The 25473-nt window shown below is 39.6% G+C and overlaps 1 protein-coding gene across 1 annotated transcript in view; it reads right to left on the reverse strand.

The window, feature by feature from the left end:
- Positions 1-25473, reverse strand: part of LOC133961268 (inactive N-acetylated-alpha-linked acidic dipeptidase-like protein 2) — a 376914-nt gene that overhangs the window by 147637 nt on the left and 203804 nt on the right. The window contains exons 8-9 of the mRNA XM_062396349.1: positions 17887-18030; positions 2370-2462 (exon numbers count right to left, since the gene is read on the reverse strand). Coding sequence (XP_062252333.1) covers positions 2370-2462; positions 17887-18030 — 237 coding nt within the window. The remainder of the gene's footprint in view (positions 1-2369; positions 2463-17886; positions 18031-25473) is intronic.

Here is a 25473-nt window from a genome sequence, read left to right on the forward strand (position 1 = left end):
ACATAGGCTATGTGTATATGGAAATGAATGTATTATGAGTCAAACTATGGACATACTGTATGTGAGTGAACGGATTAATGTATGCTTGAGGTTATGTGATGCTGATATGAATGTATATTTATGATTACAGTTAGAGTAGCGGTGTGGAAGCATGTGAATGCGTTCACGTCGGCTTGCTGCATGTGCAGGATTGTCTAGTGGTCTGTTTACTCCACCAGACTTTTAACTTGATGTTCTTTTTGTACTGTATGTGTTTTTATTTATGCAACATGAAATTTGTCTTCACGACAAATTTCTCCCTGGTGGAGACCAATAAACTAACCTAACCTAACCTAACAGGTAGGAGGCGTAATTATCGGAGGGAAATGGTACAGGGTCTTCCACAAACATGATGTATAGAGTAAGTAGCAGTGACATGAGCAATGAAAATTGACATACTAAAAAGAATGACAGAGGAATGACAGAGTTGTTGTAGTTCAGCAGGAGAACGTCTTGCTTTTTCAGCTTGTATACTGTTTGTTTGCTAAACCTTTGAATGAGCAATATGTGTGTAGTGTAAGATTATAGGTTTAATGCTATATATGCATATTGTACATGACACACATTGTTTGGTGCAATGAGATTTGCAAGTTTTCAGACTCCCAGGGCTTATTTGATGACATGTACAAAAACTGAACCAATATTTTGGTGAGAGATACACTGGTGGTCTCAGACTGGACTGAGGTTGTGTACCTTTAGCATCCCTAACAAAACACAAATATCTGCTAAACAGAGATGACACTGATAAGGGGCGGCTGTGGCCCAGGGGTTAGAGTGGTCACCATCTAACCAGAAGATCGGTGGGCAAGATACAGAACTTGAATTGCCCCTTCTCATAGAGAAAAATGCTGCACTGTAGATGCACTGTATTAATGACTGTGTGTGAATGGGTGAACGTAAAACTATACTGTAAAACGCTTTGAAGGGTTCATCAAAAGTAGAAAAGCTCAATATAAATACAGACAATTTAACATAAGATCACTGCCTACATTTGATTATTTCTTACATAATACAGTTTTGGTTATTAAGATCAACACAGCTAATGTAAGGACAGTGCACAAACATGAGATCGAATAATTCACAGTGGTTTGGATTTGTTCATGCTGAGAATATTGAGCTAACTTTTACTCACAACTTTATTACTCCACCTCTAGTTATTGTAGTGTGATGTATGCCATGAAGCATGTCAAGTGAATTCGCTGACTGTTGCAATACCAGGCATTCTTGAAGTACCGTGGCAATAACAGGGATGCCATTCTATCTATTATAAATGTGTGTATCATCCAAATGGTTCTGGAGGTTTTATTTCAGGTCAAAAAGACATTGTGTTGCTTTAAAGCCTTGTGTTTGTCAACCAATCCATCCATCTGACTTCCTCCCTGGCCCCTGTCACTATTGCCATAGTCACTAGGTCACCTGATATTCATAATTTGTTAAACCGTCATAATTATAATTTGCTTAAACAGACAATCTTTGCGCTGGTTTGTCACTGAAAGAAAGTCTTGATGTTCTACTTCAAATTAGTACATCACTTCTTCACAAATTATTGGGTAAATACTGTAAGCTCATATCACACTTAATATACATAAAATACATTCACAAGCAAGGAAAAGACACACTAAAGCATCCAATATCATGACTGATAACTTAACTAATATTGGCACACAATGGATGACAGATGACATTGTATTTATCTGCTGAGTGGACTTTTTAAATAGTTTGTTATCTTGGGACAATGTTTTCTTAACTTTCTGATTGAAAGAAACTGGAAAAGGGACAAATTGGTTATCCAGACTCTGTCTGAAGATAAACATAGCTGTCTACCAGCACATCTAAAGACATTAATTCACAATTTGTATCAGATATGTTTAAATTGCCCAAAAATCTTAATTCTTGGCTGGGAGCTGTACAATTCAGGATTCTCTGCTGGTTCCCTCTGTTTCCAGTCCTTCTATCTGTTGCCTCATTTGAGGCAGACGGATATGACAGTGGTATTGATTCTTTCATCTGCCTCTCTGTCAATGAGTGGGCAGGTGTGTTTCCCAACACGTCAAACTATCCCTTTCATCTAATCCATCATTTCTGCTGCTTGTCTTGAGCTATAGCAAAATGGTAAGAGTACTCTAATGAACAGGTGAATGCAAAGCTTTTGCTTGAAAGCATACCACAGCTGTAGACATATTAATTACCAACAGTCAGTGAGCAGCTTTATTCAAATATTTAAGACAGACAGAGTTTGGTAATATATTGAGTACGTGTGTGTGTAGAGAGAGAGATATACCGTATGTTTGCCTTTCTCAAAGTATAAACTCCAAAGTATTTGTACGAACCTGGATTCCTCCTTCCTTTCAGGTATCCCACGACATTGTAGATCTTCTTGTAGGACAGCTGGCTGCCAACCGTCAGCGTGATCTTCTTTCGCTCTAGGAAAAAGAACAAAACAAAATCTAAGATAAAGAAAAAGAAAAAATCCCCTGTTTCCTTCAATGGATGTCAAAAACGAAATCATATATTTTCTTTACTGTGATGATCCCCTTTAAATCTGTATTTACATATAGCAATACTCTAGTCTTGTTGAGCACTTTTCAGGACAATTTTAAGAAGCATGTTCGACAAGTGACATTCAAGATGAGATGGACAACCCAGTCAGACTCCACTCCAGTGATAATGTTGGTGTGTGTGTTTGTGTTTACGTGTTTGTGTCTTTGTGAGAGACCTTCGCATGTAAAACATTGTATTCTTCAACTATTTAAGGCCAATTAAGTTCTCATGCATTTCTTGAGATTGTCAATTCAAGAGTAGGATGAGAAAAGTAAAATGTTTATCACCAAAACGACATTATGTGCATGTGTGATTTGGATGCACAACTTTTGGCCAATGAGAGAACGACGGCTGTGATGAGTGGCTTTTATAAGCAGTGGCTTTTCAGCTGCTGAGGTTTCACCCGCTCCACTTCGACACATAGCCTCAGCGGTCATGTTTCATTGTCAACTCTTAATGTTTGAAAGGGGTTTCTCTTTTCCTAATTCTTTTGATGGGATTTGTCCATGTCCACAAATAGGAAGTATTAGCATATTCACAAGAGTGTACAGGCAGAGGAGAGCAGTGTCTATTAAACCCTGGCCACCTGTTCACTTGGTTATACTCCCTGACCTGTATACAAGTGTTAACATCCATAACAAAAAAATATTTTTTACCACCGATGGTCTGTAATGAAATGCATTGACCTGTGTTTTCCAATTATATCTGGACACACATTAGAATAAGTGCACTCTGGAAGATTTTCTACTCTTTACAGATTTTGAAAAACATGGGAGACCACAGACACAATGACAAATCCAACCAATTATAGTATTGGAAACATTAGAATGCACAAACTAGATGATTTGGGCAGAATATAAGACCACACACTTGCCCTTTGTAGAATGTAAAATTTCACAGTGGTGATTCCAGAGACTTGAAACTCCTTTGATCAACCGGGATGTATGAAGAAAAACAAAAATGGGGGAAATTCAGCTTGCTACAGTTGCACAGTGTTCTGTTTTGCAGTGAAAAACAAAAAGGGAGGGGAAAAAATATGGCTGAGCAGAAGCATTTGCACCACAAGCTGGAGATGACTTGGAAATGTAATGTTGTTTTTAGTTTCAGCTATACAGGAACATCTGATTGGTGACGCTTACTGGTCAGCTTGCACACATGCTGTTGACGATGAGCAAAATTGCATCTGAGCCGATTGTCGCAAATGTGGGACTTTCATGATATGAGATCGATGATTGTTTCCAAACAAATTCTGAATAATGTTTTATACCCTATACATTTATTGTTCACAAATGAAGGTCTGATATTTGAACTGTCTCTCACTAAAACAGAAGAGGAAGACCACACACACACACACACACACACACACACACACACAAACCCACACACAGTGTCACACAATGCAATTGGCAGAGCAGTCACTGGATACTGTGTCTGCCAGCTCTGCTTCCTTGCTGGACAACTGTGAGCACCGGGGGCGGTTCGTGGCTGGATATCTGAGGGAAATAAAGAGGAGGTGCCAGTAAAGATGTAAAGCAGGGGCTCAAACTGTGTGTGACAGAGGTCCCCTGCCTCCAGCGCCGCACCACAGCACGACAGCCCACTTTCCCGGCCCCATGCTTTCCTCCTGTTTAACCCTTGCGTGGTGTTCGGGTCTGTAGGACCCGTTTTCAATGTTTGCTAAAAGAAAAGGTATGCGATTTATACATTTTTAAACCTCAAACTCTTTGGCCTCGGCTCATTTTCTGTGATGAACATAAAAAAGAACATACTTTTGATGACTGTACACGGTAGAGCCCCCCTACACGTTTACATTAAACATATGGTGTTCGGGTCCACTCGACTCAGGGGTAAGAAAACTGTGGAAATTGTCAATTTTAAGCACTTCTGCTCCCTCATTCCTGCACATTTTACCCTCTGTCTTGCAGGAAACATTCAAAACCAGCTTCAAGAAAAGTCTGTCTGTAGCCAAACACAGGACCCATCCGTCAGCAGCCAGCAAGTGGAGAAATAGGGATGTCAAAAGAAGTTGAATGGTCTTTTGCCCAAAGAAATGAGCCACCCCGCATGGCTACCAATGTAATAAGGATGCAACCAGTGTCAACACAGATAGCGGTCACTCATGTACAAGACATCAAGTCTTCTTTTGAACTTGTCATCCCAGATTCCATCCAGAAAATCATTGCCATTAGGAAAGTATGGGACAAGTGGGTGCCCCGCCTCACCCTATTTACAACCCTGGGCCTAATGTCACTGTTGATGAGCAGCTGATGCCAATTAGGGGTTGCTGCCCCTTTAGGCAGTACATATTGTCTAAACCCACAAAATACGGAATCAAGATCTGGGCTGCCTGTGATGCTGTTTCAATGTATGCTTGGAACTCGCAAGTGTTGCTTGTGTTGTCTAGTCTGCCAGTGTGTGTTCAATTTATAATTGAGTTCAAAGAAATAAACATCAATAGTGATATTAGTTTTTTCCACCTAAATCTTGGTTGTGCTTGATTTTTCTTGTTTAATTTGCATTTTATCAAAAAAAAAACGAAAAGCCCTTTTATTCATAAATGTGATTTAACAGGGGTAAATGACAAATATCAACCATATATGCTGTCTATATTGCTTGTTATTAGGATAAAGAAAACATCTGTTAAGTATTTTTACATAAATTGTCATTGCTGTATTGATTTTAAGACCCAATAATGCAGTGGGTCCACCAGACCCTGAAACATTGTCTGAGCGACAAAAAACATGAACACCACACAAGGGTTAATACATTATAAAAATTCACTGCCTTTTTTCTCATAGGTGCCATATATCACTTTTGACACTGGCACAAATTACTTTGGCTAAAGAGCCGGGATGGAACATGTGGCCCCGTTTGTGTATTCAATCTGCAGACGCACACAGCCACAGAGATTTGTCATAGAGTAATTCCACCTCATGATGAATGGGTTTACAGATAGGGCTGTTTTTACAGGTAAGAGGTGACTCTGAGGTAAGTTTTGAGAGATGATGAAAATATTTAAAGGGACTGCAGTATATGCCCGATGTCTTTTACGAGGTAAATGAAATGTGAAAAGTGAGAGCAGATATTCCCAAAGCTCCCCTCTGTGTTTCTATCAACAGACTGCATAATTTTCTACCTGCTTGCCTCCAAACAGGGACCAAAAGAGTGAATATCAATGGTAGGATTCATGCAGATTTCACCATTGTGTGTCAGAGGTGTTAGACCGGCTGCCTCTCACGGTTTTCATTCACTCCCTAGTTTGCTTGGCCACCTCCGCAATCTCTGTCTCCCTCTCCGCTTAGGTTAAAGCTGTTGTTTTTCTTGTTAGAAAACGTCACGTTCTTGGAGGAAAGAGAATGCTACTGATTGTTACAACATCTGACATATTTAAATTACGTATACAGTGCTATTTGACAAATGATGGAATCTGTCATCTGAGAAGATGCCAAGGCTGTAAAAGAAAAGATCAATCATTCTGATTAATGTGATTTTAATCCTAAATCTATGTATTAATTGTCCTACCTTTTAAACTGTCTCGGAGCACCATGCACTGCATTGCTCACATTTTTGTGGTGATTTAAAACTTTGAAACCCCACCTGTTGCTACAAGAATCACAGCTTGCAATAAAGTGAGCTGATTTTATCACCCGCAGACCCATACATTTAAACAGTAAGTGCCACCTAATGAAAAGAGCTGATATAGAGTCTATATTCAGAAGCATCTCACTGCCGTCCTCTGCAGCGCATTAAATGCAGAGTAGAGGGGAAAAATCCCCTCTACTCTGCAACATTACAACACAATCAGCAATCAATTGTGTTGTAATTAAAGGGCCTGGGAGTCCTTTCGATAAAGCCATTTCAAGTTGTTCTGCTTCGTTTGCCTTGCTTTGTAATTGGAACGGAAATCTGTTGAATTTTTGGTATTTGTTCTGAGTGGGTAAGGGGGAAAGGTGGGAGTAATGAGAGAGAGAGAGAGAGAGAGAGAGAGAGAGAGAGAGAGAGAGAGAGAGAGAGAGAGAGAGAGAGAGAGAGAGAGAGAGAGAGAGAGAGAGAGAGAGAGAGAGAGAGAGAGAGAGAGAGAGAGAGAGAGAGAGAGAGAGAGAGAGAGAGAGAGAGAGAGAGAGAGAGAGAGAGAGAAGGCATGAATATAGGAACCTCTCATTCTGACATTTACTTTCTCACATGCAGCCCCGCTAGGATTTGTGACGAGACAGTGTCTGAATGCAGCAAGCGAGCGATAGATTGATAGATAGATAGATAGATAGATAGATAGATAGATAGATATTACATTACATCTCATTTAGCTGACGCTTTTATCCAAAGCGACTTACAATAAGTGCATTCAACCTCGAGGGTACAGACCAAGGACGACAAGAATCAAGAGAGTACAATTTCTTAAAAATAAAGCAAAACTACAAAGTGCTATAAGTAAGTGCCATTTAAGTGCTACTAAAGTGTTAGTTTCAAACAGTTGTTAGTATATATATATATATATATATACACTCCTGATCAAAATCTTAAGACCAGTTAAAAAATTGCATGAATTTGCATTTTGCACTGTTGGATCTTAGGAAGGTTCTAAGTAGAGCTTCAAAATGCAAAAAGAAGAAATGGGAACAAGAGACCAAAAGTTGTGAGCAGGCAATTTATTGAAAACAACAATTTAACTCAAATAGGCTGTTCATCAGCTGATCAAAAGTTTAAGACCACAGCCTTTAAAAGCCAAAATCTGTGCAAAAATTTGGATTCCATGTAATTTCCTGTCAAGTAATCACACTGTGAAGATCTCTTGATGGCAAAGGCAAAAAAGCTCACCGTCTTTGAACGTGGTAGGATTGTGGAACTGCATAAACAAGGCCTCTCACAACGTGCCATCGCTGCTGAGGTTGGACGCAGTGGACAGTCATTTTGCATTTCTTAAAAGATCCTCAGGGTTATGGAACAAAAAATTCAAGTGGTAGACCCAAAAAAATCTCACCGGCGCTGAGCCGGAGGATCCGAATGGCTGTCTATCAAGACATGGGACGATCCTCGTCCCAAATTAAGGCCATTACTGGTGCTGACTGCAGCCCAATAACCATCAGACGGCATCTGCGAAGGAAGGGCTTCAAAAACAAGAAACATCTTCAAAGCCCACGTCTCCTTCAACGCCACAAAATTGCCCGTTTAGACTTTGCAAGGGAGCACCAAACATGGGACATTCAAAGGTGGAAGAAAGTTTTATTCTCTGTTGAGAAAAAATGTAACCTTGATGGTCCTGATGGCTTCCAACGTTACTGGCATGACAAGGAGATGACAACTGAAATGTTTTCTACGCGGCACAGTGGAGGGGGCGCCATCATGATCTGGGGTGCTTTTTCCTTCAATGGAACAATGGAGCTCAAGGTTTTGCAGGGGCGTCAAACAGCAGCTGGCTATGTGGAGATGTTGCAGCGGGCGTCCCTCATGACTGAGGGCCCTCGTCTGTGTGGTAACGACGGGGTTTTTCAGCAGGACGACGCTCCAATTCACAATGCCCGTCTGACCAAGACTTTTTTCCAGGAGAATAACATCACTCTTTTGGACCATCCTGCATGTTCCCCTGATCTTAATCCAATTGAGAACATTTGGGGATGGATGGCAAGGGAAGTTTACAAAAATGGACTTCAGTTCCAGACAGTGGATGCCCTTCGTGAAGCCATCTTCACCACTTGGCGCAATATTCGCACTAGCCTTTTGGAAACACTTGCATCAAGCATGCCAAAACAAATTTTTGAAGTGATCAACAATAATAGTGGAGCTACTCATTACTGAGTCAGTTTTTTTTTTTTAGCTGTGGTCTTAAACTTTTGATCAGCTGATGAACAGCATACTTCAGTTAAATTGTTGTTTTCAATAAATTGCCTTGGGCTCTTGTTCCCATTTCTTCTTTTGCATTTTGAAACTCTACTTAGAACCTTCCTAAGATTCAACAGTGCAAAATGCAAATTCATGAAATTTTGTAACTGGTCTTAAGATTTTGATCAGGAGTGTATATATGTTGTTTTTTTTTTGTTTTTTTTCATTCAAGGTATAATCGGAAGAGGTGTGTTTTTAGTTTTCGGCGGAAGATGTGTAAACTTTCAGATGTCCGGATGTCCACCATTAAGGACCATTTAGATGGGGGGGGGGGGGATTGATTAACAATTAAGCATCTACATCTAAAATGTGTTGAATTACACATGTTAATGTTGTAATTACTATTGCTGTAAATTTACTGAACATGTACAGTATGGTTGTGGCTGGTTACATTTAGTTCCGATTAAAGTTAAGCTCCATCAAACAGAGAGTGAACACAACAGTGTGTTCCAAATCTTGATGCTTTGACTTCAACCCTGTTCCAATCCTCCAGGATGAACAGGAAGTGACTCATGCGTGTGTCTGAATGGAATCAGGACTTCACACACACACACACACACATTGGTCATTAAATCTTGCCGGTCAGTTCATCCCAGATTAAAAGAAAATTATTCTAAGCTCTAAGAGAACATTATGACTAACCGCAAATAAAGATTTGATAGTTCTAAATGAGCTACCCTCCTCAATCAAACGTTTAAGTGGTGTTTTATGATGTGCAGGCAGGATAATGTGATTCTAATTCTACAAGCCCCTGCAGTCTTGTCATCAACTTACCCTCGCCCCAGTGATGCTTCTGAATTCAAGTATGACGAGATGCTCATGCATGCTTCTCAACAGCAGGGACATGTATGTGGTGTCATGTCCATGCAAGTGTAAAGGTATGAGTGCAATCAGTTTATCATGCCAGGGTAAACAGCAGCATGCGGCACACCTCAGAGGTAGTGATGGACTAGCTTGTAATTGTCTGGTCAACAGACAGACCTCTCAGATAGAGTCAGAGCCAAAGTCACGAGGCCTGATGGGGGCAGAGTGTGTTCAGTGAATTAATCAATCTAAGAGGGCCGAAGATGAGCGAGGTGGATGTGCAATCTGTCAGCCACACACACACACACACCTGCAGACACAACCACACACAGATCGCCATGACATCAGAGGACATTATATAGACTAACATTGATTTCCTGCAGACTTACTTCAACCTTAACCTTAGTAACTAATTGCCTAAACCTGACCTAACCTTGTCTTCTAACATGTCTTCCACTGAAGAAAAGTCTCAAGCGACTGTGTGTATTTAGGTTCCCACAACATAAGAAGCACACAAGCACACACAAACACACACACAGACAGGACACACACACGACTTTTCAATGTATCACTGCTTAACTTAAGTTGTGTCACTTTTTTTTTGATGGTATACAATAATGTGAAATGGGAAGACTTTTGGATGTGCTGGCCTTGTGTGTACCCCAGAAATCATCTTTTAACTGCCTGGATACTAAAGAGTTGGTGAGGAGCCCAATGAGCCAGAGAGATGTATTCAGGAATCTTTAGAGAGGATTTGCCAAAGATATACAAAATGAGCTTTCTCGCAAACATATATTTGTAATCATAAAAAATAAAGTACTGATAGAGCCTACAATGAGCAAGAATCTTTTAAGAGATCCATTTATCACAAGTGGACACAAGTGTGGCAAATAAACACTAGACTCAACAGAGTTGTACACACACAGTACTGAAAGTAGTAGTGAAAGTACTGTGGGGGCAACTGCACCATCTATTTAAGGTCTGGCGATCTCCATGGAGACCCCCTGAGCAATTAACCAATGACCAGCCAATACAGCCAGCTTTAATTGAATGGAAATTAAAAGAGAAAAAATAAGTAAAAAGGGAATTAAAAGGAGTGGAGAAAAATATGAAAGGAGGCAGACAGATGGAAACAAATGATACTTGGATCCCAAGAGTGGTCAGAGGTGCAGCCAATCGATTGGAGCCAGATTACATCTCTCTCGTGCTCTCTCTCCCTTTTCACTCTCAGTCTCTAATGCCCATTCTTTCCCTCTTTCCAACTCATTGGATGTAATGGGAACACTGAAAAGACACCTACCTTGCAGGACCATTGGATTATCACCAAGCTCGGGCTTCACCGAGAGCAGGGACAATGTGACACAAACACAGTCTCTCTCTCTCTCTCTCTCTCTCTCTTTCTCTCTCTCTCTCTCTCTCTCAGATTGAGGACAATCTATTTGGAAACATGGCCCGCAATAAATATCTGAATCTACAGCATACCATTGAGGGCCTCTGAAAACAATAAGTACCCAAGATTACAAGTAAAAGCTACTGGATCAAACATTTTACAATCTTAAATTTAAGATTTAAGAATACCACCAGGAGCTTGCTGCTCTCAACTGAAAATAAGTATGAGGGAATACTCATGTGTCCACTGGTTTTTGGGGGGACAGCATTGATTGTCTACGTGAGTCACTTGGGCAGCATGTGTGCATGACAGTTACAAACTGTGTGTGTGTGCATGTGCATGTGCATGAGCGACTGTTATCTGTGCAACATGGGAAACAGCAGAAAGCAGTGTTCCAGTCCGTGACCAGCAGCTTGGATTTATTGGGGAATAAATGGAAATGGACAGACCATACATGCGTACAATGGGAAAACATGCTGGCAACAGGAGATGTAGACTCCCTCGCATCAACCCCGGAAAACTGCTGGGGTAGGATGTAGGGGGGGAGGGGATGGGGGGGGTGAGTGGGTAGATAGCAGGAGCAGGAGGTGGCAGTGTGGTAGAGGCAGAGGGTAACGATGCTGGGATACAAAGGTATTTGCACTCTTAAATGTAAGTATAAACCCGTAATACTGTATCGTCTCATCTCTCCTTTGCTTCCACACATATACACACTCTGCCAAAATACATACACTAGCCAGTACAGCCATACACCTCAATATCCTTGATCCCCCAATTATGAGCCTGTTTGTCGTACAACACAAAGTGGCTTAGACCGAGCCACACAACACTATTCTACCCAATCACCAACAAGGAGGTTCAGCTTGTCATACAGTTCCAACTGCATAATTGAATTGTAAAGCAGGAGAGGAGAGGAGAGGAGCAGCCAAGGAGGAGAAATTCTGAGTAAAAACTTGTGAAAAGAAATTCAATGATCCAAGTCAATATGAAGTGATAAGCGGGGGGGACCAAAATCTCACGAGACATTATTCCCACAAGATATTTTTTTACTTATTGTGTTATTTAAAACAATGTTTAATAGTCTATTGTAAGTCTGATTTGTGCTCGGTAATTTAAACATGTGTATGTTTATTTTATATAATAATATGCACTCATCCTCAAACCAGAAGTAGTAGAACGACGTCTTATGCAACTAGCGAATAGCATTCATGCAAACAAATAACGGAAATGTTTCTGAGGGTTGATGGCCGATTCAAGCGATTTCAACAATCTTCAAAAATATGCAGGACAAGTTGTGTTTTGATGTCTGTGTATACTCGGGAAACAGAAAAGGAAAGCCACAAGCAACACTCATTAAAATACGATGTATCCACCTCTGTTTTTGTTTTTGTGCTTAAAGTTAGTGCTAGCATTAGCTGGGAGAGTGGCCCGTATACAGACGTATACAGTGATGTCATGACGTTGCTCTTTGAACAGCACTGGCCTGTGGAGAAGCAACTGCGCCAGCACTAGCACCAGTACTAGCACCAGCCCGGAAACTGGAAATTGGTTCACGTTAGTGTAAAAGGGATATTGGACATACTGAATGCAGAGCTGCGAGAAACAGTATATGAGCTGCACTACACCGTCATTCCTTAAACGTTCCAAGTTTCAAAGTGACTATTTCGGACAGCTGTGTTTTTTTGCTTTTTGTCATAACTTAACAGTTTTATTATTGGGGGGTACAATTTGAGCTTCATTAACGTCAGGGAAGCTTTCCAATGGAAACGACTTCATTGCCAAGACTAGGACAGAAATTCAGCTGTGAACTTATGAGGTGTGCATTACAGGCACACAGAGACAGACTCACAAGGCCAATAACAAGTTCAACCAGCTCTCCAATTAGAGGCCTACATGGTTCCAAGATAATGAATCATTATATTGATATTTTTTGGCTTTAATTTTTATACCTCCACAATTATTGGATGGATAATTGGAAATTGGGCACAAATACAATATGTCCAAAACTCTAGTTTAGGACCAAATACCTGCAAAAGTAACCTCACCTACCTGATCTACACTTTGACTAAGGTTCATAGCAGTAAATATTAGTAAAGTTGCAGAGCGCTGAAATAAAAACAATTGGAACCATAGATTTTTAGTATGGTTCCAATACTAAATTTGCCTCAAATGTCATTTTCTTTGTTGTGAAAGACAGAAATGCAACATAAATTCACCCACTGTACTGAATTGGTGGCAGAAATATCACAGCCAGATATCTCAGAATGTAAATATCGTTAAATATCACTGGAGGTAGTAAAGAAATAGACCGTTTTGCAATTTCGTTCAAAGTCATTCCTTCATTTATTATTTCACCTTGTTCACTACTGCATTTTGTCTTCCTGCTTGGCTTCTTTGTGAAAATATCCTCACTGCCCTGTTATCATCTATTCGTCTCTCTCAGGGAAATTAAAGTCTCAATATATATTCATTTTCTTTCCATGTCTTTTTTGAGTACTATATTCTGCTTGAATTTATTTGTGGCTATCTTAAAAACAAAATAAGACACTGTTCCGCTTGATGATTTCAGTCCTTCATAAGAGTACCTCCATGCTGAGTGTTACAAGAAATGTATTGCCATTTTTGAGGGCCTGTAAAGTACTGCGCCAATTCCTTCCTATTTTAGTGGCTTACTTTTCAATCAAGGAGGAATGTGGAAACAATCATCAAGTGCATTCATAAGAAAGTATCTCTTTTATGTAATCTAGCTATTTCCTTTTGTGTGAAGGACGGTCTCGAGGGCTGCTACAGTAAGATCTTGTGACTGCATCTCTTCTCTCACCTCATTCACAATAGGTTAATTAACAACTGCATCTCGTTTATGATGACCTGACCATGAGGCTCACCCAAGAGCCAAGTCACATTTCAAGGCAATCAAAATTGTACTGCAGTAAAAAAGTAATTAAGAAACAAAAAATAACAAGAGTAAGGACGGCATACATCTACAATAAAACGGGAATGTAATAAAAAAGGGTTAGGGAGCGGGTCTATATATAAAGTTCCTTTGAATGCTAATGTTTTTAGAGGCTTTTTTCTTAGATTGCACATAGTTAAGATAGATATGTAATAATGAAATGAGAGAAACATTCTACACAAGTCACTGAACAGCCTATAGCATATAGATTAAATGTTATCTCTGCATGCCTCCTTACCTTTGTTCCTATTGTTTTTACGTTATCCGAACTTAGGGTCAACAGATATGGACTCTTGGAGCTCAACACAAAATACACTTTGGATTGAAGGAGCAAAGAGCAATTACTTTGTGGCTTAGAAAAGTGGAGAAGTTTCTGAAGAAGAATTTGGACGCACAGGGCTGTTCATTTCCCCCTCCTGGCATCTATTAAAGGCCTAACACCTAATATATGTCTTCCAGAATTACATACTACTATGTACAAGTTGATGTGTTAGAAGGGTTTGTATTCTTTGTATTGCTCTCTATAATGTTAGAAACATATTAGTAATAGATATCAATAGTCTTGAGTTAACTACATTTTCCAGTTGGTAATAGTGCGCTGCTACTGTTACATAAAGCTTGGTCCTGATTGCCAGCTCTGACCCAGCTATGTTAGCTAACAGCTTTGCAAAACACAGTATACACTTTGTTATCTGAGGTATGCTGTGGTGAAACCATGTAGAAAACCCCATCCCTCATGTCGACTGAATTCGCTCCATATGTATGTGGTGTGTGGAACCCTGGCAAACTGAAATCCTTTTCTGGACACTGCCATAAGCAAACTGCAGTTGAAGGTGGAAACTATTAGTGTTTAGAGAACACCTGCTGTGTTAAGAAAAATGAATCATATGGGATTTAAGTATGAAGCCTCTGCTAAAATTGTTGACATGTAACCAGAATTGAATTCCCTTTAATAATTATTAATAAAATGTGACTATTTAGGCCAAAGGAATCAAGGCCATTAGAGTTAAAAGTATTTTGTGTAAATCTCTCTAACCTTTGACTGCCTCTGTCACCTACTCATCCTTCCCAGTCTTCTCCTTGTTAAGGGAAAAATGACCCTTCTCTATTTTAAGGTAACCACTGATCCCATAGATCACTAATAGCTTTCATGTTCAGCACTTATCACTGGAGTACTCTGGATAAGGTGTCATCATGTTCTGGCTGAACTGCGACTGAACATTCTGTATTTTTTAAGGTCTAGTGGACTTGAGGGATCGCATGCACTGTGCTAGTAAGAACATACCTTATTTCTATCAGTGAAAATCTGTGAAAGAATCACAATATAAATCCAGAGATTTGTTATCTACCATTAATCTAAAATGTAGTGCATAAAGCTTGAATTGTCCTCCTCCCGACTTGTTCAGCATGCCGGGTTTACTTTTCCTGCTATACTGAAGACTTGTGCTGCTTTGACCCCCTCCCATATGAGTCCAGTAAGTACACTAGGTGATTACGTGACACAAAGATTAAAAGAAGCATATCTGTGGCATAAGACTTTGCCTGTTTGTTCTATTGCTGTCATATATATAGTTAGTTCACTGTATTTACTTAGTTCAGTCACTAATTACTCCCTTCACAAAGTTATATATTCCACATATCATGAATCAGAGATAGGTTGTCATGACAAATGAAAAATAACAGCGCATTTATCATTAAAAAAACAAACAAGTTATCCTTTTTTTCATAAGCTTTTTGCAGGGAGAGAGAATTATGTCTTTGGGGTATACTGTTCATCAAGTAACTTTTCTTGAAGAAATGCGAGTGAAAGGGAGAAATAAAAAGAAAGACAAAGAGAGTTTAGTTGCAAAAACACTGGATTGTAGAGCCACAGTAGAGACGAGACAAATATGTGATTAAACGCAAGCAAAAAAAAGCAAAAACATGTTTTCTTGCGTGTTGATCCGAGAAATTATCCAAAACACAGATATATTCAGGTTATAATTACATAAAACAGGGAAGCAGATCCTGACAAATGATTCTTGGTACAGTATTTTCATATGAGTAATTACTTCCATGATCATTCAATCATCAAAATAGATTATTTGCCGTTGATCACCGAATTAATTAATCGATTAATAATTTCCCCTCTAGTCTGAATCAAATTCAAGAGGGGCACTCTGAGTGTAATTATAGACACATAACACTGACAAGCCGTGGTACTCTCCTCAGTGTGATTGAAAGGGATCCCTGCAGAGCTCGCAAATGGATTGCAGCAGGAGGACAGATTATATAATCAAGACTGATATTGTGTCTGACGCTTGATAATTGAATGTTTCATCTTTTCATTGTGAACTTTACAAGCCAACAGGAATAGACACAGAAAGTCACTCTCTTCCCAGCATCCTTCCATCTGTCCTTTAGCGCTTGACTTAGAATGTGATGACACAGAGCTAAGAAAAGTAAGCACAGACATTTAGACCCAGCCCTGCCCTGCAGCTCTCACTGGATGAACCTGGACCATTTCTTAGACTTAATATAAAGAATACTCCCTGTTAAAAATGAATAGTGAATCTGCGTGGATGCAATCAATAGATATCGCAACCAGACACCCAAATGACCTCAGCAGGTTTAAATTTAGATTGACTTGTAACTGAAAAGCTTTGGCCACTGTTTCTTCTTCAATATGCCACCAAACTCTTTGGTCAGGCCATTGATCTTTCACCTTGACAACTGCACTTCTGAAGTGGCAGGCCTCCCTTTGCGCACAGACCTTCAGGTTTGTCCAGAATGCAATGTGTGTGTGGTTTTACTTTAGACTTGAAGAGCAGATATTACTCTGCTGCTCATTGGCTACTCATACCTGCCCAAGTTGATTTCAATTCACAAATACATGTATGTGTCAAGGAAGAAAATCCAGCGTTTGTACCCATAAACTTGAATTCAGTCATATAGGGCTCGCCCTCCAACTTGGTCACTGCACTCCCCTGAGGAACATAGTCTGACATTGCATCCCTACACACAAGGCAATCATAGTCCAGAACATTCTCGATTGTGGTTCCCTGATGGTAAAAAAAGCTGGCAAAGCCTTTTCTTCGAACAATCTTCAATGAGCAGCAAGCCCTTCTGGTGGACCTGTTGCACGACACTTAGAACTTTAAGGTTACCTGTGACAACTCAGTACAATAAAGTCCGCCAAATGAATTAATGACAAAATGTATATCAGTGAAGACAGAGCAGCCTACCAGCCTTACGCCGGGTTTACACCGGACGAAGGCTGCCTAGCACCGTGCAGCGATCGTTCGGCATCGAGTCTATTTTTTGAGCTTGACGCGAGCGTATCGCGACAGGAAACACACTGAAAAACAATTTTAAACGATATTGATGACATATTTTATACAATATAAATTATAAAATATGCATCCCATACTTTGTATTCACCTTCTGTTGTCCAGGAGTTTTAATTTTACCACTTTTACCGACCACATTATTAGATGTCCCCCTCTGCCCATCCACTACAGCCACACAAGCAGTCATAAAGATAAAAAGAGAGAGGGGGGGGGGCTACGTATTCTCCACATAGGTTTGAGTGGAAAATCTGAATTTACCCTCGACACCCGACATTTAACGGAGCAAACAGCGAAGAAGTTCTTCAACCTGGATGACATTAAATTAGTAATTGAAGTGGAGAAGTACAGTAAGTTGTATGATCCTCAGAAAATGTTGTATAAAGACAACACTAATAGGGACACATGCTGGGACGCTGTTGCAGTTAATTTTAGAGCAATAAGTAAGTGTATGCTTGAAAAAAATTCTGAAATGCTGTTTTTACTGCAGGCTGATAACAGCGGCGCTTCGGCGTCGCTACCGCGCCGGTGTGAACAGCCAAGCGCCGGCGCGCTAGGGAATAGCGCTTACACCTCGCTTCGGCGTCTGGTGTGAACCTGGCGTTATACAGGCTGAAATACAATCTTTTGTCACATACAGTATATTTTCGAACACAAGGACTCCAGAAATTCACAAATAGGGCTAATTACAATTTAGGTGGAGAGCAACACCCTACAGGAGAATGACACTTGTCTCCCTCCCGGGAATAGTGGTAGGGCAAGTGAAGCAGTGACCTTGGGCCCCTCTATTTTCCTTGGACTTGCACAAGACACCAAAGAGGATGTGATATCCAGAAAGAACATAGTGCTACTATAGAGAACAGTGAGGCAACAAAACAATCTGTGCATTCTGTTATTACTGATTATGTTTCAAATGATTAAAAAAAAAGAAAATAAAAAAGGTAAGGAATGAATACCTGAGTTGGCAGGCATGACAAGAGGAATGCAGGAGTCTCCTTGCCCTGCTGATGAAGAGGACAGTAACTTCTTGGCCAGGAAGGCAGAGATTGGCTGAACCAACAGGGATGTCAGACTTTCTCCAGCCTCTCTTGACAGCCCAGCTAGAGACAATGCAAAAATACACATGGAGAGTCAGAGGAAAGCAAAGCCCTGGATTGGAGGAGAAGAGTCATGGAAAAAAGGTAAACATGTAATTTAGAAATCATCAGTTTTTCGGTTTTTGGTTCCTTTCTGTTTGCTACATCAATATTTCATCATATATAAGTAAAATAGCAATCTTCTCTAATGTAGTCTAGAACATCTAAATAGTTAAACATGTACCACCGCCCCTCCCTGTTTCTGTTTTTTCCTTTTTTGGACGGGGCTGGGTAATTTGGTTTTTGCTTTCTCTTTTGTGGTCTGGGTAGATCGATCTTTTTCTCTGCATGTTATTTCTCAACTTTAAATGTATAAAAAATGAAGAAAACTGCAATGGTGAATAAGGTAAATGAATGTAGCGACATATAGAAGATGATAATGGAAAATGCATGGATGACCTCAAGAAATGTGTTTAACACAGACTAGAACATGTAGGGATTAAAGGAAAAGCATTACGCCGGGTTCACACCGGACGCAGAAGCGACGCGGAACGAGCCGGAAGCGCAGCGCCAATCCTCTGGCTCCCATCCACGCCCATGTTAAATCGTTGTACGGAACACACCGGAGGCTGAAGTGTAGCGTTGCTGCGCGGCTGCCTCGCTCCGTGCAACGATCGTTTCGGCGAAAAATAATTTTAAACGATATTGATGACATATTTTATACAATATAAATTATCAAATATGCATCCCATACTTTGTATTCACCTTCTGTTGTCCAGGAGTTTTAATTTTACCACTTTCACCAACCACATTATTAAATGTCCCCCTCTGCCCATGCACTACAGCCACACAAGCAGTGATACAGATAAAAAGAGAGAGGGAGGGGGGGGCTACGTATTCTCCACATATGCTTGAGTGGAGAATACGTAATTTACCCCCGACCCCCGATTTTTTACGGAGCATCAGCAAAGTTCTTCAACATGGATGACATTAAATTAATAATTGAAGTGGAGAAGTGCAGTGAGTTGTATGATCCTCGGAACATGTTGTATAAAGACAACACTAAAAAGGACACATGTTGGGACGCTGTTGCAGTTAATTTTGGAGCAACAAGTAAGTATATGCTTGAAAAAAAATTTGAAATGCCGTTTTTACTGCAGGCTGATAACAGTGGCGCTTCGGCGTCGCTACAGCACCCGGTGTGAACCGCCAAGTGCCGGCGCTCTAGGGATTAGCGCTTACGCCTCGCTTCGGCGTCGCTTCGGCGTCTGGTGTGAACCCGGCGTCAGGCTGGTTTAAATCAAATTTATCAGATAGATTTCAATTTGTTAATGTTAACAATGACTCCTCCATGCATACACAAGTTATAATAATAATAATACAAATAATAATAGTTTTCTTCATTTGTATAGCACTTATCTTTATCCTATCACTTAACAATCATGCCCATTCATATATATCAATGGGCTTGTTACACCCTATTGTCCCAACAGATCACTTGTCCCAAAACAGAGGCTCGCTTGTGGTTCCTAGAATCTGAGTAGAATAGGAGGTAGAGCCTTTAATAACATCTTTATATCCATAATTATCACTCTTATTGTTTTCATTATAACTAGTCAGATCTGAAACCTGATGGTGCACAATTGTGTGTGTCCCAATGATGTGCTGATGATGAAGGGGAAATAACCAGAAGTGTCCAAGCAGTGAGTCACCTCTCAGTCTGTATGACACTATGTTTACTTGAGATTAGATTTTTGAGATTTGTTTAATTAATCAAGTATTTAACTCCATTGAAATGACATCGAAACCCATGCACAGACTGTTACCATAGCAATGGATCTGGCATTTGAGCACAAATTAATTTTGAAATAGAAAACTATGTTCTGCATATGCAAATGTATGAGACATGTCAGACAGACATCAACAAAACAATGATAAGATATACAAACATTTTTCACATTCTGCTGAAAATAACACCTTGAATCTGACAAAATAATTTTTTTAAGGCATACTTTGTAAAAGGAAATAGTGGGGGATTAACTCAGTAATATTACCTGCATAACTCAGTAATATTACCTGCATAAACAAACTTTGAGTATTGAGTATGATTTGAGTATCTGTTACGAGAGGTTAAATCCAGATTGTGAGGCTTACCTGGTAATCAAATGGTTATATCTCTCACACGCTCAGTCATTTATGTTTATGCTTTTCTGTCTTGTGTTTTCTATTTCCTGTTTTATTTTGTAGCCCCGCTGTCACTGTCTTGTTTCAGCTTCTCGGTGTCTCACTTCCTGTCTTTGATTGTCATCTCCAATCCTCATGTGGTTCACCTGTTTGTAATTGCTCCTGCCTTCCCTCTGTGTGTCTATTTAAGCCTCTGTGTTCCCCAAGCCCTTTGTGGGTTCGTACTCGTTGTTGTGCTACTCGTTTCTACACGTAGTCTTCTATAGGTTTGTTTTGTACTGCTGTCTCGACCAGCTTCTCCTGCTTCCTTGTTCTCTGTGCACCTTGTCGCCAGACGTTTACCTGTTAGTGTTACTGTTTGTTTTTGTCTTGTTAAAGACCTTTTTTGTATATTAAATCCCTTTTTTGTTATAACCTCTGCATCCTGGGTCCATCTCCTCCATCAAACCGTAGTGGTCTGTACCATCAATGCAAACTGCTCTTAAGTTCTGTTTATAAATAAACATCAATCATTTATTTTCATTTGGCAAGGTGAATTATCTTTGAAAATGTGTGTTTTGGAGTTTTAAAATATCCCTAACGAAAATAATAATGGAATGATGAATACATATGTTTTCGAGGAGCTTTCTTTGTCAGACAGTCTGTGGTTTCTGAAAAATGCAGTTATGGTTTACAGGGACATTGTGGACTCAATCTGAAGAAGGAAATCATTAGTTGCATGAGTTGACTAAAGATTAAAATAGTAGGAAGTAGTAGTGAAAAAAGATTGGATTGAAGAATGTCCATGTCACCAGAGTTTCACACCACTAAAGGATATGATGACGGTAAGTTGGTCTGATCATCTTGAAAAACAAGCCTCACAGCCGAGGAGAGCCATTCTGATGATGGTCGATGATTTAGTCAACTATTACAAAAAGGTGACAGTTCATACCGTGTCTGTTGCATAGTTAGTTTCCATCCTGTAAGCCAGCAAAACTGACTTAGGAGCAAGGTTCAAAGGTCATCCCTGAGGAGCAGGAGCTATCCACAATTTTCCCAGTGACAGAATGTTACTCCCGAGGTGAAGACCTTTACAATGATGTCTTTGCTTATTTTCTACGACAAGATTTACAATTCATCTTGTTCCAAGCACAGGCCATCTCAGGTGTACTTTCTCAGACCCCATTGAGGTCCAAGCTGGATTAAATCTGTTTCAAGAGGTATTTAATGGCCAGATATGGTCAAAATATGTATTTTCAAGTTAGAGACATCTTTGTTCATTAATAACCCAATTCCCAAATAACAACCAAGTCTAAGACTGTTTGCCCTCCTCCCCTCATGGAGGCGCTACAGGGTCCTCCGTTCCCAGACCAGCAGGTTCAGGAACAGCTTATTCCTGCGGCTGTCACTCTGCTGAATCACCCTGGTGCAGACTTTTTCATATTAGGGTTAGGGTTAGATGAATGTCCGCCATGTTTTTTGTTTTCACGAAGAGATAGAAGGGCATAGGTCACGTGTCCCCAGCATCCTGACTCACAATTTAGTGGAATTCATACGAATTCTAGTGCATTACTTTTAGTAGCATTTCCAACGAAATTGTGATGAGACCAGCCTGGATTGAGAGACTATAGAACCACACTCACAGGGCACAGCAACCTTGATCTGCTGCCTAGTCACCACAGTCATAAAACACATTGTAATAAGTTTTAGAGTGTTCTAGTTGCTTAATTAACTGTTCCAGTGAGTTGAAAAAAGAAAAGTAAAATTGAAGGAAATATAAGGGAATATCTATCTCAGCTGCAACTCCTGTTGAGTTATGAAATTAAATAACCACCAAAAAAGTTTGTTTTCCAGAACATTATAGCAGTGAAGATGACCTTTGACCATTTTCATTCAAAAAATAAATTTCCCCCAATATGAATGGATTGCCTAAAGCTGTCTCTGATGCCAGGTTCAATATGTCAACATTGTGTTTTCTGAGGTCAAAGTTATCATGACCTTTAACGACCTAAATCAAGTTCATCCTTGAGTCAAATTCAAAATTTGTTTAGTTTGATGCCATTTCAAATGGCATGTTTGAGGGATACCAATCACGACTGTGGGACAATGTGGAAACCTCTGGCAATAATTGTTGATTCGTGTTTTTACATTATAATAAGATAAAAATAAACAGTATTGAAAAGGGTTAGGGTTAGGGTAACTGAATAGTGGTCAGTATTTAAGGCATTGCAAAGGTAGAGATGGTTCATATGAACATCAACAACAGACCTGCTCGAAGTGTCCACCTATAGGCTACCTGGTAGGAGTTGTGCACCTCTTTCAACTGTATGCACATATTCATTGACTTGGGCAGTAGCTGTGTGTGATATTGCTCGCTGTAATTGGCTGAATCTATCATACAAAAAAGAACCCAGGAGAAAAGGTGTCTGTGCGCCGTTTAAATTGGTAAAGGTGATTTTTAATTGAATGCAAATTAACTGCCCTTGAATTATTTTGTGAGCAGGAGGGCCTAAGCATTTAATTGAAAACATGACACAAAGGGTTACTTTGGCAACCCGGGTAATTATTCATCAATACATATCTGCAAGTTAACCATCCTTCACAAACTATTTTAGAATTGAGGTCGTAGCTATAGGGTAAGCATATATTCTTACAGATGAATTTCCATATATAAACCAGCCTTATGTGTCTTTTTGCCTCACCTCAACATCATGTTTATAATATCATAATATACTATTACAATAGCTCTGCTCAGTTTCCTTTGAAAATATCTTTATTATTATCTGATTACCATAAATAAGAAAATTGCTGAGTTAGAAAGAAAGTGTTCTTTGGTCCTTTAAAAAAAATCTCAACAAACAAATAGAAGCTGGAATTGGCTGTAACGAAGGAAGTCATAACTCATTACAAAGGCATGCATCCTTTGTCCTTAATATCTAATTTCCTCAGCCAGTTGCTACTTGCATACCCCATTAACTTAAACATATTGTTACTTTTCTGTATCTCTTGCAACTGATCCACTCTTTGCCCAAGTTTGGAATAATCTATACTCTAATTTAGGCAGTGAGGACAAGTTCAGCAAACCTTTAAGAAAAGTCCCTTGTGGTTTCTTTAAAACAAACCTATAGTAAATATATTTCTGTGTATGGACTACAGAGTCTAACAGCAGCATCCCGATTTGATAAATAATATATGGCATGATAGGAGACCAGACACATGAGAAGAAGGGGAAAGAGGAAGAGGTGAGTAGAAACAAAGAGGAGCAGAGGAAAAGGGAGATCAGGAGAGGTTGGAGAAAGGAAAACAAATGTCCAGAGAGGAGATCCACGTTTAAAGGTGAGTGGACCATGCAAGGCAGGGAGTGAATGGAAGATGAACTGACAAGTAAGGACAAGGTCAAGAGAGGATGAGCAGAGATGACACAGGGGAGCAGACTTGAGGAGCTGGAGAGTGAATAAGAAGAAGAAATACTATGTTAAGATTTTACCGAGATGGTAACTGACGAATAACTGATGATAGATCAAATGCGTCCTGAATAATTAAGGACCAAAGAGAGCTGTGCGTCATTTTCACTAGTTACTAGGATACTTTTACTTACTATAGAATAACCAAGCCATTTATATTCCTCATAGGAAACTGACTGACGCCTTAATTACAACATTATAAAAGATTTTCGGCAGAATAGATTAATAGCAATCGAGGTGCTGCCTCCAGTGGATTTGCATGTGACAGCAAGATTAATGTATAGAGAATTTTACAAATGTCAGTAACGGCAGCACAGAGAGGACTGAGCATTGTAGACATTTTTACCGGATCCCATTTTTCTTGCAGTGTGAACCGCAAACCACAGAAACACATTAGATTAATTTTAGAAAGATTTGCGTTGCATATGACAAATGAGAGAATGCAATGTGCAACAGAAGCTAGTGGAACAGAGAGTAACCCAGACATGACAGCATCACTTCAGTTCTCTATTGAGTGGAGGTGTGGGAGGAACTATTCCAGGCTCCCCTGGTTCCAAAGGTAAAAAGGTCCAATTCAGGTTTTCCCATAGACAATGTTATATAACGAGCATTATTGATGCACTGTGTTATACAAGCAACTGTGTTGAAAAATGTCTAAAATGATTGATTAACCTAAATCTGACCATTTAGACCCATCAAACATACCTAAATGACAGAAGTAAAACATTTATAATTGGTTGCAGGTACATGACAATTATGTGCATGAACATCTCAAGGGACTTTGAGGGGCCCCAAGCAAAAGGGACCCGGTGGGTTTTACTGTCACGTCTGGATAACGTGACAACCTGTTCTGCAGTTCTGAACTGTGAAAGAACACAAAGCTAAAGATTGGCAGCAACCTCCTCTGCTGCAGTAGAGTCATTATTACATAAGAAAAAACCTGTCTGCAGACCATAGACGAAGCCAGCCGACAGAAATTTGGATTAACTGTTGCAGTAGTTCGTCTGTAGGCTCTATCAACCTAATAGCACTGCCTTGGTCTGAATGGAGGCTGGATGAATTTTAATTAGCTAAGTTAGATTTTGGGTTTTAATTCACATCTTCACTGCGCCATAATCTAATTAATATAATCAAATAATATAAGAACATTACAAAAAGCCAATTTTTGATCTGTCACTCCATATTGTCAGTTGAATACAATATAAATTCATATAAAAATGAATGCTTTAAAAACATTATTTCATATCCTGTGCTCATGCAACTCTTTGATTTCCAGAGAAAAGTAGATTTTTTTTTGTCCGGAAAACATGAAGGATCACGAGGACCCTTGTAACATTTTCCATTGAGATACGCAGCACTTCATCATCACGCACTTTGACGTTGTGCTTTCTCCATCTTCTTCTCCCACACCACATAAATATTGTCTTGACAAGCTGGTTACACATAATTAATTCTAATTCATGGCTTGAAGTAATTACGAAGAAAAGAAGCAGAGCAGTTTAGTTGTGCTTTCTTTTTACTGGCAAAGACTGACTATTCTATCTCAATACTATGCGCACAATACAAGCACAGTAATATGTAAGTTAAAACTGAGATGGAAAACAGGTCTCTGTCAGTTCTCCACATGATGAAGTTACTTACACACTGGCTCACATAGTAAGTGAGGAAAATTGAAATAAACTGAAAGTTTCTCTCACGTAGAACCCGGAAAACAAGTGTTAATGTGTATATGAGTTCCAAGTTTATTCAACGGTATTTCAGTACAGAATATCATAGACAAAGGAGAGCCAATAAATGTAACTTTTCCTGTTAAAACTTTGATGTAATTAGTTCACAGACT

The sequence above is a fragment of the Platichthys flesus genome, chromosome 9 (genome assembly GCF_949316205.1).
Source record: "Platichthys flesus chromosome 9, fPlaFle2.1, whole genome shotgun sequence".
In the NCBI taxonomy this organism is placed as follows: Eukaryota; Metazoa; Chordata; class Actinopteri; order Pleuronectiformes; family Pleuronectidae; genus Platichthys; species Platichthys flesus.